Below are 13947 nucleotides of genomic sequence, written 5' to 3'. Positions count from 1 at the left end.
GCTTCTCATTTCTTCAAAAACAAGTCTTCTATAGTTGTAGTTGAACTTTTGGAATGTTGTCTCAGTTTGAAAGCGCATTCTTGACATAGTTTATTAACTGTATAGTTTTTGCCCCTGGGCATTAGATTTTGTTGAAAACAAATGGTGGTCAACTGAAACACTCTAACAAAGTAGAGAACTCTAAGCTGGAAACAGAGATAGCAGACATTTATATAATTTCACCAAATGTGATTCTATTTAATTCCTTTTTTTTTTTTTTCCAAAACAGAACACCCCAGTCTAAAATAACATTTGCTTTACATTTATAAGATAATGACTATGAATGATTTCAGAAAACGTAGCATCTATTTTATTCATAAATGAATCCAAACTCAAAAACATTTCTCAAATTAAATAGTCTATATTACATGATTCCAGTATCTTTAAAATATAATCCAGGAAACTGTAAAGTGATTGAAATTGTTTTTTTTAAACCATAATCCATGATAGAGCATCAATGATAAAAGGGGAGTTGAATAACTACTACTAAGGCAAATAGATGGAGCATTTCCATGCATCAGTAGCTATGCTATGATCAATGTTAGAAGCTTTGTCATGTCCATGTGATGTAAATAAACCACTTTGATTTTTAAAAATCATATCCACTCTTTAGTTCAGAGATTATAAAGACAAATTGGTTTAATCAATACTTTTCGAATATTTTTAAACATAGCACAAATTTTACTTTTAAAGGTTAACAAAATAAGACTTCAAAGGAAAGGAATACTTTTGCAAAAGCTGTTGCTAAGGCATTTTTTTTCCTCTGTTGTCTGATTGCCTCAGTGTAAACCAATCAAACAGTCATTACCTCACCTTGAATAAAGTCATAATTGAAGTCCTCCTGCTCTCCTTGGCCAGGACAAATGTTTTGCCAAGGGAAATTAAAATAGTATTCTCTCCTGAATGCAGTTTGATTTGCTCATGAGTGCAACCAAATATATATTTGTGAAATATGTGATTAGAACAATAGCTGCCACAGCAGACATAAAATAGCAATTAGAGGCAACAAGATAATGACACAAAACAGATAGTCTGAGATGCTGGTATCCTGTGTTGTGGAGGCTTGGTGCCCAAGATGGTCTCACAGGGAGTGGGGAAAAGACTAATAAAATAGGAAGACCATAGGCCTTCATTTATCAATGATTTAATGAGTGCTTACTATTATAGACAACTTATTAGGTGTTGAGCTAAGACTCAATCTAGAATGTGAGAGGAGAGCTTGCTATACAAATTTGCTTTCATTTTATTTTTAAGAGGCAGTATCAAAGACCATTTATCAACTAGCTGCCTTACTTCAGCAGTCCTGTGGAGTTCTGCTGTTGTATCACAGAGCCCTCTAGTGGTCACAACACTAATTTCATCATGAATGCAAACTAAAATAGTAAATATTGAAATATTGAAAGTTTTTTTTTACCTCTGAATGAGCCTTTTCTTCAGCCTGTAAAACAATAAAAAGAAAGACTTTAACTACAAAAACTATTTTCAATTAATTCCACAAGTGTAAATGAATAAAATAATCATGATGTATTTTTTTATTATCTACTATGTGAAGAATGGAATGAAGTACATGAAGTTATTCAATTGAAATAGTACAAACAAGTTACTTTATAAATGTTTCCTAATATATAAACCATAAGGTATTTTTAAAATATAGGTCATTTGATCCATAGATATATAATATTCCTTCAAGCAAAAGATAGAATTGAAAGACTCTAAGATGTAAATCATAAGCAACATAAACCAAATAATTACAAAATTATACTCTAAAAAATATGGGTGTATGAAAACTTAAAATATTGATGTATCTTTCATACAGATTGTAGGAAACAGACTTCATAAAATTATAAAGATCTCCAGCCAAGGTTTAGATGTCAGAATTCTATTCTGTGATTTACGGATCACAAACAATGTCAAATAAAGCTGGGGTAACATACAGGCCTCTACTGATAACCACAGATAATTAACATTATTTACTGCTATTTTTTATTTCTTTAGTGATTATTAATAATTTTAATTATCACAAGTCAGCAAAACGCTTAAACACTGAAAACACTGAAATATCCAGTGATAAAAGTGTCTGGCAAACATTTTTGGCTGTGTGGCTTATAGAAAGGAGGACTGCCATAGGAATTTGCAGGGTGTTTTTGACTTGACTTCCAGAAAACTCCTAGCTCTGTTTTTCTTCTTCATGCCTGGCTGCAAAGTGCCAGAAAATGAGTTATGTGCACCATTACATTTGGGAAGCTCCCTTATTCTGGGAAAAGCTGAAGAATGCATAATCTTCTTGAATAGTACAAGTCTGCTTATTGCCATAAGCAGATCCAAAGCTGAAAAACAATCTCTTATCTTCTATATCTACTTCTGGGATAGTTCTAGATTAATTGATACAAAACTACTTGAACTATTTTTTATTGCTTTTCTTTCAGAAAACTTAAAGCAAAGTAGTTTAACCACCAGGATATATTTTATTTGCCAGCAACTCTTTTAACCTGAGCTTTGTCTTTCCTATATTTTTTCTACCTTTAAAAATATGTAAACTTAGTAATATAGTGGCTAAATAATAAAGTGGCTAAGTGGTAGAATCCTAATAACTTTTATAAGAAAACAGCTTTAAAAAGCAATCTTGAATATTTAACATTTCAATTTTAGATTTTTAAGGAAATATTTTTTAGATCCTCATAATTTTAAGGTTTTATACACAGTTTGGTTTTTGAATAAAAAGTAAGCAAGGAATATTAAAAGTTTCATTGCCTTAAAACATATGGCACAATTAACTTTGTAACTATATCTATTAGTTTTTCCTAGTACTTTGTTTTTGTTGTTGTTGTTGTTTTTCTTTTTCTTTTCTTTTTTTTTGAGACGGGATCTTGATCTATCACTCAGGTGCACTGGCGCATTCATGACTCGCTACAGCCCACTATGCCCGGCCTACTTTTTATATTTTTTGCCAGTTTATTCTGCCCAATCCTGCTTCTAGGCTTCCTAGAATTATAGAAAGCCGGTAAAGTTTCAAGAATCAATAAATCATTCCTGTATTTTTTAATATTAATTTATTATTTTAAAAAATAATCAAGAAATATATGCATCACATTTAAAAAAATCTGTAATAGTTCTGTTACATATACTAGTAGCAAGCATAATCATTAAATATCAATTCTATACATACCATATAGCATGACTTTTCTCGCTACCAATTTTTCAAAACTATTATTTGCTTTAACCTTTGCCTTCTTTTATACTCTATGGTTATTAATACCAGGTAGGTGTTACGATAAAAATAAAGCAATGAGCCAGAATATTAGTATTATATTTTTTTCAGTAGCTTAGGTGTGGGATTAATGATGTCATAATGGAATTGGATTATTTGCCAGTTTTTTTACAATGGTTTTGAGCAAACCCAGTGTTCTGGAGATGATACAAAATATGAAACACTTGACTGAATAAAAGCATATCCATGAACTCTTTATTCTGTAAGCCAGTAAGTGACCATTTATCCATTCAAATTTGTTAATTAAAAAGTTATGACTTTAGTACTAGCTATTTGTTAGGCAACATGTTAAAGAATCCACAATGAGTCAAAAATGGCATTTGCTCTCATGAAAAAATACAAATCAGAATTCAAATTCAAAACAGGTTAAACAAAGTTTTTAATATACAGTTAATCAAAAAAACATCTATTGCAGGGATCAAAACTTTAAATGCCTAACAGGACAAGGCTTATAAAGAATAAAAGGACTTGAAGTTTTTAAAAAGTCACATGACCTTTCCTTGGCTGTCTTTCATTTCCCCATTTGACAACGATATAGATAGCAAGGGGTATTTCTTTCTCATGAGGAAAACAACAGCACAGTGAAAATCAGCCACCCATATTTAGCTTCAGTGTCAGGAAGAAAAGCACTGGTGGAGGCTGTGGCTTCCTGAGAACCCACACTAACATCTAAAGGGGTCAATTACAGGTGACTGAAAACCCAGAGGAATTTCATCTTAGTATTGATAGATATTCCATAGATACTCCAATTATTTTAAAAAGAAATTTAAAATTTTGAATGTTTGGGTAAAAACTCCATATTTCACAATACTTCACAGTGTTGGCTTTGATTCCCTCTCCCTGCTCTCCCTCCTTTCCCCTTTCCCTTCCCCCCCCCCGCCGCCCCCCTCCACAGACGGTGTTTGGCTCTGCAGTGAGTGCAGCGGCCCTCACTGCAGCAGCCTTAGCCTCCCAGGTTCAGGCAATTCTCCTGCCTCAGCCTCCCAAGCAGCTGGGATTACAGACGTATGCCACCATGCCGGGGTAATTTCTGTATTTTTAGTAGAGATGGGGTTTTGCCATGTTGGCCAGACTGGTCTCAAATTCCTGACCTCAAGTGATTCACCCCCCTCAGCCTCCCAAAGTGTTGAGATTACAGGCATGAGCCACCGCGCCTGGTCTTAGATTTCAAAACAAAGACACAAACCATAAGTTTGCCAAAGGTAACACCTCTGCGATCAGGTTAGGCTTGTGATTTCCAACCAGTTTGCAGACATCCTGAGACAAATGGGACAGATCTAGCTAATATTTTCAAATTTTATTTTATAGGTGTAGTCCAAAGAAATTTGGCAACTTGCCTGATGTCATCCAATAATTACCTGATTGATCCAGGCAAGAATGCAAAGCAACTAAATCTCTATCCAGAGTTATTAAGAAGGCATGAAAAATAATAATAAGTTGCTTTTTCATTTGATAGTTTAAAAAGCATTTTCATAGGTATTTTCTCATTGCCAATTAAATCCTAGTTCCTGATCACAGAGAACCGGGGAAAGAATGACTCCTCATCTTTTATGATGTTTCTCTTTAGTAGTTCCCCAAATATGCACTTATTTGAATTATTTTACTACAGTTTACTTGTCAATTCAAATATATCATTTTCATCATCTCAAATACAACTCTTTTAATTTTCTAATAATATCACCTTCTCATGCGGCTCGATCACTTAATCCATTCTTTACTCACTTAACAATATCTATCCTACCTCCATATATTGGCCTATAAACATATATATATACACACACACACATTTATAGATATATCTATATATATACACATACATATACATATATACGTATTCTATTTTAATCTCTGTTTCCATTTCATATTCTACTGTTAATACAGTATTTCTCATGTATGCTTTCTAATTATCCTCATTATTTTGACATCCCACTCCTATCTACAAATGTACCCCTTGGGTTCTCTATAAACTTGCACTATCCAATCTAGCAGCTGCTAGGCACATGTGGCTATTTAAATTTAAATTAACTAAAATAAGAAAGTCAACTCATCTGTATGCCAGATACACTTCAAATAATCAATAGCAATATATGGCTAATAGTTACTATATTAGATAGTGTAGATATAGAACACTTTTATTAACACAGAAAGGTCTACTGGACACTGGGAGACTAGTAATCTGTTTTTCCTTAAACTTATGAACCTTTTCTTGAAGAATACATTTTTCATAAAACAACTTCAATACTGGGATACACGATACTTGTATATATTTATGGGGTACATGTGGTATTACACAAACATATGACGTATAATGATCAAATCTGGGTAAGTGGAATATCTCATTCTTCATTTAAGAAGAATATCATTTCTTCCTGTTAGGAACATTCCAAATCTTCTTTTCTGGCTATTTTGAAATATACAATAAATTATTGTTAAGTATAGTCACTCTATTGTGCTACCAATCACTAGACCTTATTTCTTCTAATGGTATTTTTCTTTTTTTTTTTTTTTTTTTTTTTTTTTTTAGTTTTTCTTAGGTTTCATAAAGGTAGTTTTATCCAAATATTAATTATTGTACATATTTAGACTAAAATGATAATGATGCTACATCTTTTGATGTTACACATAGATTTAAATGGCAATGGTTTAAATCAGAATACAATTCCCCAACAAACGGCAGTGCTGGCCCAACAGGAGGAACACTAAATCTTAATATATTTCTTTTATGTGTTTTTTTCATGCATGTTTATACATTCCTCACTTTATCCATTTGCATAAAAAGTACATTTACCTAAACACTAATAGTGATGTCTTAATTTCTGGAAGCTACGGGCAATTTTAATCATTGAAAGGAGAAATAAGAAAAATATTACCTCTGCCAATAACAGTCTGATTTTGAATGACTATGTAAGGCAGTAAATATATGAGATTAACCTATAAACAGAAGGTTCAAACAAACATTTGAACTTAATGAAAATGAGTGAAAAACTTATTGCCCATGATGCTCTGTTAATCAGTGACAGCAGAGGCTATGAACTTTTCATGAACCTTACAATACAGGATTAAGGCTTATTCATAGTACTCAAGTCTCATTGAGATTCAGTAGGCTGCTTTTAAATATACCTCACTGTTAACCTAGCTCTAAAATGACTCACTCATAAAGCATAACTTCCTGTAGGCTACTTTTTAAAAAGGATAGAATTGTATTTAACAAACAGAATAACTCTCTACAATTTCACACATTTGCAAGAGAACTTGAAACACTGTTTTTTTTTCTTAATAAATAAAGTTTCTGCCCAAGTGTGCTGGCTTACACCTGCAATCCCAGCACTTGGGGAGGCCAAAGCGGGAGGAATTGCTTGAGGTCATGGGCATTGATCAGCCTGGGCAACATAGCAATGACCTTGTCTCTACAACAATTTAAAAATTAGCTGGGCATGGTGGTGCGTGCCTGTAGTCCTAGCTACTTGATAGGCTGAGGCAGAAGGATTACTTGAATCCAGGAGTTCAAGGCTGCATTAAGCTATGATTGTGTCATTGTACTCCAGCCTGGGTGACAAAGCAAGACCTTGACTCCAAAAATAAATAAATAAATAAATAAAAATAAAAGTTTAAAAAATCACACTCTTTCAAAAATCGTATTTAAAAAAACATCTCTGGTTCTTTTATGTTTTTACCCTTTATCCTTAATGCTTTTACCCTTCAATAATCCTCTCAACAATAAACTTAAAAATAAAAAATGAGGAGAAAATACTATAGAACAATTAACAGTCATGGCTCAGAGAACAAAACATGGACAACTTGTCATTACTAAAATGACAGTATAGCAGACTACATGGTTTCAGAGACTCCAAGTTATACCTCAATAAGTTTTATGAAATTGAATTCTACATCCACTCATTGATTATAATGAGTGAAAAAAAGCCCAGTGAAAGCACATGTAAGTGACCAAAAAATGGCTGGTGGAGCACCTGGCACATTCCTGGGTATTGGGCAGCTTAGAGTATGCCCTTATTTCACTACACAACTCCTGTGTACAAGTCATAGATGAATGTGATCTATTCACGGTAACATGATCTATTTCATCCTTTGTGTGCATGGCAAAAGCACAAGGTTTTTCTTAACAGCCATTACTTACTGTAGAGTAAAGAGAAGAAGTGCTGGACACCAGTGATAATGAAGAGCCATGAACTGGAGAAAACAAAGAGAACAACAGAGTTAAAATAACGAGGTCTACTCAAAAACCCCAGCCTTTACAGAAAAAGTAAAGAACGGGTGGTTAGGGAAATTAAGTAATAACAACTGGCTATAAGATTCTGAGAACCAGCCTGCTATAAATTTTTGGCAATCAGGACATTGAGACATGGAAGAGCCCCATTCATACTCCCTATAAGTATCTCAGTTGCCAAGTTATTTGACAGAAGTCTACAAGCATGAGCCCTACCAGCCTGTTTCGTACATATTGAAAGCTACGGTAAATTCCCGTATAATAAATAGAATAGCATGGAAACCCAAACTAAAGTTGCCATAAACTTTTAAACTTTAAAAAGTATATGTACTTTATTTATTTCATTTGTATCCAACAAAGGTCCATTTTCAGATTTTTTTCCCCATGTAATTTCAGGGAAAGAAGTACTTTTATCTAATGTGTTATTACAACATTATTGATGCATTAATCATACTCTTATAAATGTGGAATTACTGTTCCTTTACTAATTTTAGTAAGAGAAAAATACTTTTTTTTTCAAGGTGGTGTCTCAGAGAAATTGAGAACGGAAATGTCACACTGGCTTTTATCTATTTCAAATATCATTATAAACATTGGACGTTCTGCTTTATACTTCTGTAGTTCCAATGTACTAAACCCAAAAGGTGGATAAAATGGTGCTGAATAATATTTGCAGAAAAGTTTATCCTCTTTTTTACTATGGAGTAGCATGGTTATTTCTGCTCATTGTGTATTAAACAAACATTAGTTAAGCATGAACAATGTGACAAGCTGTTGCTAGATCCTGGAACTACAAAAATAAGTAAGATAAAATCCCAAAAGCTCAAAAAGAAGATATAATGTGAAAGATATTTACAATAGAGTACTACGAATGCTACTGAGATCAATATGGTGAGTACCACAAGGACATATGGGAGGTGCTTAAGACCTGATCAGGAGAGGACTGGAATAGCTGCACTAGATTTGTGGCAACATGGATGAAAACAAGGGGATGGAATTGGAGGATACCAGGAAGAACCTTTTTTAAAACTGAGTATATAGATGTGGAATAAAGAACAACCCCCAGTTTTCTAACTTGGGCAAAGCTACTACTCTATGTGATGTGCAAAATGTTGGTATTTGAGTCAATTATTAAAAAAAAAATTCTTTCAATCTCTAATAATACCCTTATAAGCTAAAGTGTTACCCTGATGTACCAGAAAAAAGGTGAACAATTAATCAGGTGATCTCATTCTCATTCTTTTTGTTTATGATCTTAGAACATGTGGCTCAGTCTCTTCATCTGTCAGTGTGAGCATTAGGTAGGATATCAATAAAGTCCCTTCAATCTAGTTCAATAAGTCTTGAATCTAGATCACCATTTAAGAACTAGAATAGGTCAGTATTCAATGCATGAGCACAAAAAGAGCCATCTTGCCCACTTACGCTAGCTTTCAGAAATTCAGATTATTTAATCCTCATATATTGAAGGCCAGAATTTCCCAGTATATAAAAATCACTTTATTTGTAAATGCTGCACTCTAGAAAGCCATCTGTATGCTTACCAAATTATTTTAAAAGTATTATAAGAAGCCTATCTGTGACAAGAGCAACAGAACCATTTCAGAAAGCAGTGTCCTTACATTTGAGAATAGTTATGTGTTGTCTGTCTACATGGCAACAATCAGGGGAGTCATTGGATATAATTCACTGTCTGTCACAGTGAACTTAGTGGTTTGGTTAATATTGCAAAAGGCAATGACAACTCTTCTCTACTGATTTAGTGCCAGTATATTAAATTCATAGTGGTGACCTGAAAAATATGAGCCAATTTTCACTGCTGCCTAACCCCTCAGTCAGAAGATATTTTAAATAAGAATGTAGGAAGGGAAAAGATAATGGAATAGAATTGTTCTTTATTTTCACATTTCATCCTTGTGACAAACCTATGAAGTTACAGATGCAGAACTTAGGGCTAAGAAAGTTAAGAAACTTGCCTAAGTTTACACCACAAACAAATGGATGGCAAAAGGATTAAACTCTGGTATATCTCAAGATTTGGAGACCTTTCTTTTAAACATAATTATTAAGGTTAATAATTTCATTCTAATCAATTTGCATTTTATGTCTAGTTTTGTTTTATCCTTAGCTGAAATGTTTTATAATATGTATGCTGTAAGTTTTCTTTATGGATACTAAAAAAAAATTCACTAAATCAAAGAGAAAAGTCTCTCAAATTATTGTTAAATTTGACATTTGAGCTTCTAAAGTTTAGAAAAATATTTATATTTGAGCTCAACTCAGCTTCCTGAGGTTTTCAAGCTGATTTATTTAGAGTATTTACATAAAACTATATAACTATAAAGATATTTAACAGGTTAGGTGACAATTTTATTGCCATTGGATGAAGAAATAATGACTTATAAGCAAAAAAGTAGGTACAATATGAATTCTAAAATGATATAACAAAAAATTAGCACCAGAGGGAATTTCTGGGAATGTAAATCATCAACATGTGGTATTTTCATAAAATAATGTTTCTGGTTTGCATGTCTTTATGGCTCTTTAACCGAAATGTCAAACAAAACATTTGCTTTGATATTTGATGCACCTAGGAAAACAGTTTCTATGTATATTTCTGTATTGGAAAAGTAGATTTAGTCTAAACTCTTCTACAGCCAAGTATTAATCTAAACAAATTCTGCCATATTTCCAAATGCATAAAGCAATAGAAGATAACACAGAATAAAACTTCTTCAAGCTTCTAGTTTCCCAAATGATAATTACACTAATTTATTTTCCTCTTCAGAAATCTTTGTGATGTGAGTGATGCAATGGTTTCCCTCTCAGGGTTGAAATAAAGTGACTTCATCTTTATTCCCCCCCAACACTTACCCTCTTCCATGCTGTCTCTGAATGAGCCTGAATGACTGATGGCACGAGGTCTTTCCTCCAGAGAAGTGGCACTCCCACAAAGCTGGGAGTCATCATAGAGATCGAAGGAAGAGTCTTGGGCTGGGATGCTGTTTGAGCGCATCATGCTGGGCCCAGGAAGGTTAAATTGAGACAAATTTGTTGGGCTCACTGAAAAACAAAGCACACAGAGCCTATTACTCTGAAGCTTGAAAGATGAAAATAACAAGTTGATAGAAAGTAAGAACATGATCCCAATTCTTATGAAAACATGAATGTATAATGAGTCCCTACTTAAGGTAAGAGTCTGCCTCTGAAATATCCAATAACAGATCCCACTGAGTCCCTCTTTTCCTCTGGCACTTTCATGGCAAGCCTTATGTCAATTTCTAAAGCAATAGTACACAAAACCAACAAGTTTCATGATTAGGATCATCATTATTATCAAAGTTAGGTTATAAGGAGATAGCATGTAATAAACATTTTTATAACTAAACACAATGTAACATACATGGTATCTGTAGCTCACCATAAGGTTAATTATATGAAAAGATTTTCTACTCTGTTTAAGATGAGCATGTCACGATGAGATGGTCAAAAGTCGCAAACATGTTATATTTCCAAAGAAGTATCTTAAGTCTGTAATTTTTAATAAGAATTTATTTTTTTATTTTTATTTTTTATTTTTGAGACAGAGTCTCGCTTTGTTGCCCAGGCTGGAGTGCAGTGGCGCAATCTCGCTCACCGCAAGCTCCGCCTCCCGGGTTCACGCCATTCTCCTGCCTCAGCCTCCGGAGTAGCTGGGACTACAGGCACCGGCCACCGCGCCCGGCTAGTTTTTTGTATCTTTAGTAGAGATGGGGTTTCACCGTGTTAGCCAAGATGGTCTGGATCTCCTGACCTCATGATCCGCCCACCTCGGCCTCCCGAAGTGCTGGGATTACAGGCGTGAGCCACCGAACCCGGCCAAGAATTTATTTTCTTATTGCTTATTGCCAAATAGTCCTCATCTGGTAGTCATCAATTTAAGGAAATATTTGGTTGATTGTATGTATAACTGCATTGGAAAACCATACCGTTGTAAAATTTGGAATAAAAGCAAAGCAGAAAAATTGAGAAAGACATTCTAAATGTTTATATTTAAGAAAAGCAAGTTTGTTACTGGTATATGAGAAAGCAGGCAGGAGCCTCTTAAGATATAAAGGGAACTACTGAGTATTTCCAAAACTTTGGGGAATCTGTCTGTGGCTTCCAGTTGTTCTGACATCACTTCAAAATTTACTAAGTTTTTTTCTTTGACACAGGCACTAAACTTCTTCTTCATACAAGTACTGGCTCTCTAAACAATGTAAAACATGAAAAGTATACCCAGAGGTTACTGGAGATAAGTATCTCGTATTTGGAAGGCGCTGTGCTTGATAATTCTGATATTAACTGAATTAACCCACAGAACAACCCTCTGAGAGCCAGTTACTGACTGGAGTAAAAGGAAGCATAGGACTAAGAATCACATATTTAAAATGTAATGGAAAAGGAAAAAAATACGAATCTGCAAAGTGCACAATCTATTGGAAAAAAAAGAAGAAAGGATGGAAAGAAGAAAAAAGTAAAAAAGGGAGAGGGAGAGGATCTGCCTATTTTTCAAGAACATTCCTTCAGCCTGCAGTGACCATTAGTACCATTTCGGTCTGATTAGTGACAACAGCCAGTAGGTACACTGTAGGACATTCAAGACTTAAAATGTTTATGTTTAAGGTGGCAAGATTGCGGTAAGTCACCCTATTCTTGGCTCACAGTATGAATGTACTCTTGTTTAAATTAATGAAGTATTAAACAAATTTGCAAGGGCATCATTTTAGTATACATATCTATAGGGTTAGAAGTATATTTTATTTGCTTTTTGGCTTTGTATAATTCTTACCTAAATGATTGCAGAGATGTCCAAGTGAAGTGTACTTCTACAATTTCAATACATAATACTTAGCTCTATCAAGATGAAACATTAATGAGGATTAGGATAGATTTTAAAGGGAATAGTTTGCATTTATGAACACTTTTGATAGGTTCTCCATCAGAAATTACACCCAACTGCTTAAGAGTGTTCAATTAAGTTCATAACTATGACAGATCTGGTTTTAGATGTTGTAGTTGAATAGAAGGAAAAATATGACACAGTCTCTGATTTCAAGAGTAGCCAGTAGGGCAGATGTCTGAAGAAGGAGAAAAGTCAATATGTAAAATAGAACAAGAGAAACTATACAATAGAAAACAAATGTAACACAGACAAAGATAACTTTTCGAATGGAACACAAATTGGTAAAGATCTTCTAGTGGTAGTTTTGCTTTCCATCTGCTTTGGGCAAATAACCCAATCACTACCCTTCAATTATTTTATGAATAAACAATGGAAGAATAAAAAGCCTGTAAGATCATTCAAAGCCAAGAGGCACACAAGAATTTCTAAATAGAAGAGAAACAGATGTGGCAATGTATCAGGAAAAAGAGGGCTACCAACTTTGTCTTAAATTGCATTTGCATAGCCAAGCCACTAATCTTTTGTTAAGATTATATATTTATTTGTAGTAACTTGAGGAAAACAGCATCTGATATCAATGTGGACTGGGTTTTTATGATATTATTAAATACTATTATTTTGAGACAGGGTCTCACTCTGTCTCCCAGGCTGGAGTATGCAGTGCCACGATCATAGTTCACTGTAGCCTCTAACTCCTGGACACGGGATCCTCTTGCCCCAGTGTCCTGAGTGCTGCTGGTATTACAGGCATGATCCAATGTGTCTGGCTGGACTGGGTTTTTAAATAACCCCAAGTTACTCGCTACCTTTGCATCTACAGCTAGACATTAACTAGTGAGTTTATTATACTGTTTTAGACATGAAGAGCTGTCTTATGCAATCTAACTTTGACTTATTTTGTAGAATCTGGATATATATAACTAGGAACAATAGGTGAAGATTCAGGAAAATTTTATTTGATCTCTTAAAGAAAGAATTCCAGAAGTGTTATTTCTAGATTTTAGTAGTTTCTGTCATTGGCGGGTTTAAAGAAGAAGTTAGAGATGTCATAAAATTTTACATAAGAGATGAAGGGTTGAACCAGATGTGGTCTCTTCTGACTGTGAGATTCTATGCTTCCAAAAGAATAGAAGACAGGAGTTTATTCTGAGAAAGTTGAAGGGTGAGCACGAAGATGGGAAAGGATTCAAGGTAGAGGAAGATTTGAGTACCAAAGCATAGAAACTATTCCTATGCAAAGGTGTTTAACAATCACTGTATGCAAAAGGATCCATCTAATTTAGAGAATATTAGATGGATATTAGAAGTGACAGGTTGACATTAATGTTCCTGCATGTAACCTTTGTGGCAAGGTGAAAAATGAATCTGAGAAATTGTTATCACTCATGGAGGCATGACAATGAGTCTCACCAGGTTATGACATGGCTCATGAGAACTATGACCTCTTCTGTTTCTCTTCTATTTAGAAATTCTTGTGTCTCCTGGCTT

The 13947-nt window shown here is 34.1% G+C and overlaps 1 protein-coding gene across 8 annotated transcripts in view; it reads right to left on the bottom strand.

Annotated features, from left to right (window-relative positions):
- NAV3 (neuron navigator 3) overlaps positions 1-13947 on the bottom strand; it is a 905452-nt gene that overhangs the window by 67752 nt on the left and 823753 nt on the right. For all 8 annotated transcript variants that reach the window (XM_008004102.3, XM_008004100.3, XM_008004096.3 and 5 more), the window contains 3 exons: positions 10407-10595; positions 7443-7495; positions 1454-1477 (listed from right to left, as the gene is read on the bottom strand). In XM_008004102.3, coding sequence (XP_008002293.3) covers positions 1454-1477; positions 7443-7495; positions 10407-10595 — 266 coding nt within the window. The remainder of the gene's footprint in view (positions 1-1453; positions 1478-7442; positions 7496-10406; positions 10596-13947) is intronic.

Source organism: Chlorocebus sabaeus, chromosome 11 (genome assembly GCF_047675955.1).
Source record: "Chlorocebus sabaeus isolate Y175 chromosome 11, mChlSab1.0.hap1, whole genome shotgun sequence".
Classification (NCBI taxonomy): Eukaryota; Metazoa; Chordata; class Mammalia; order Primates; family Cercopithecidae; genus Chlorocebus; species Chlorocebus sabaeus.
This window is presented reverse-complemented; position numbering and strand designations above follow the sequence as displayed.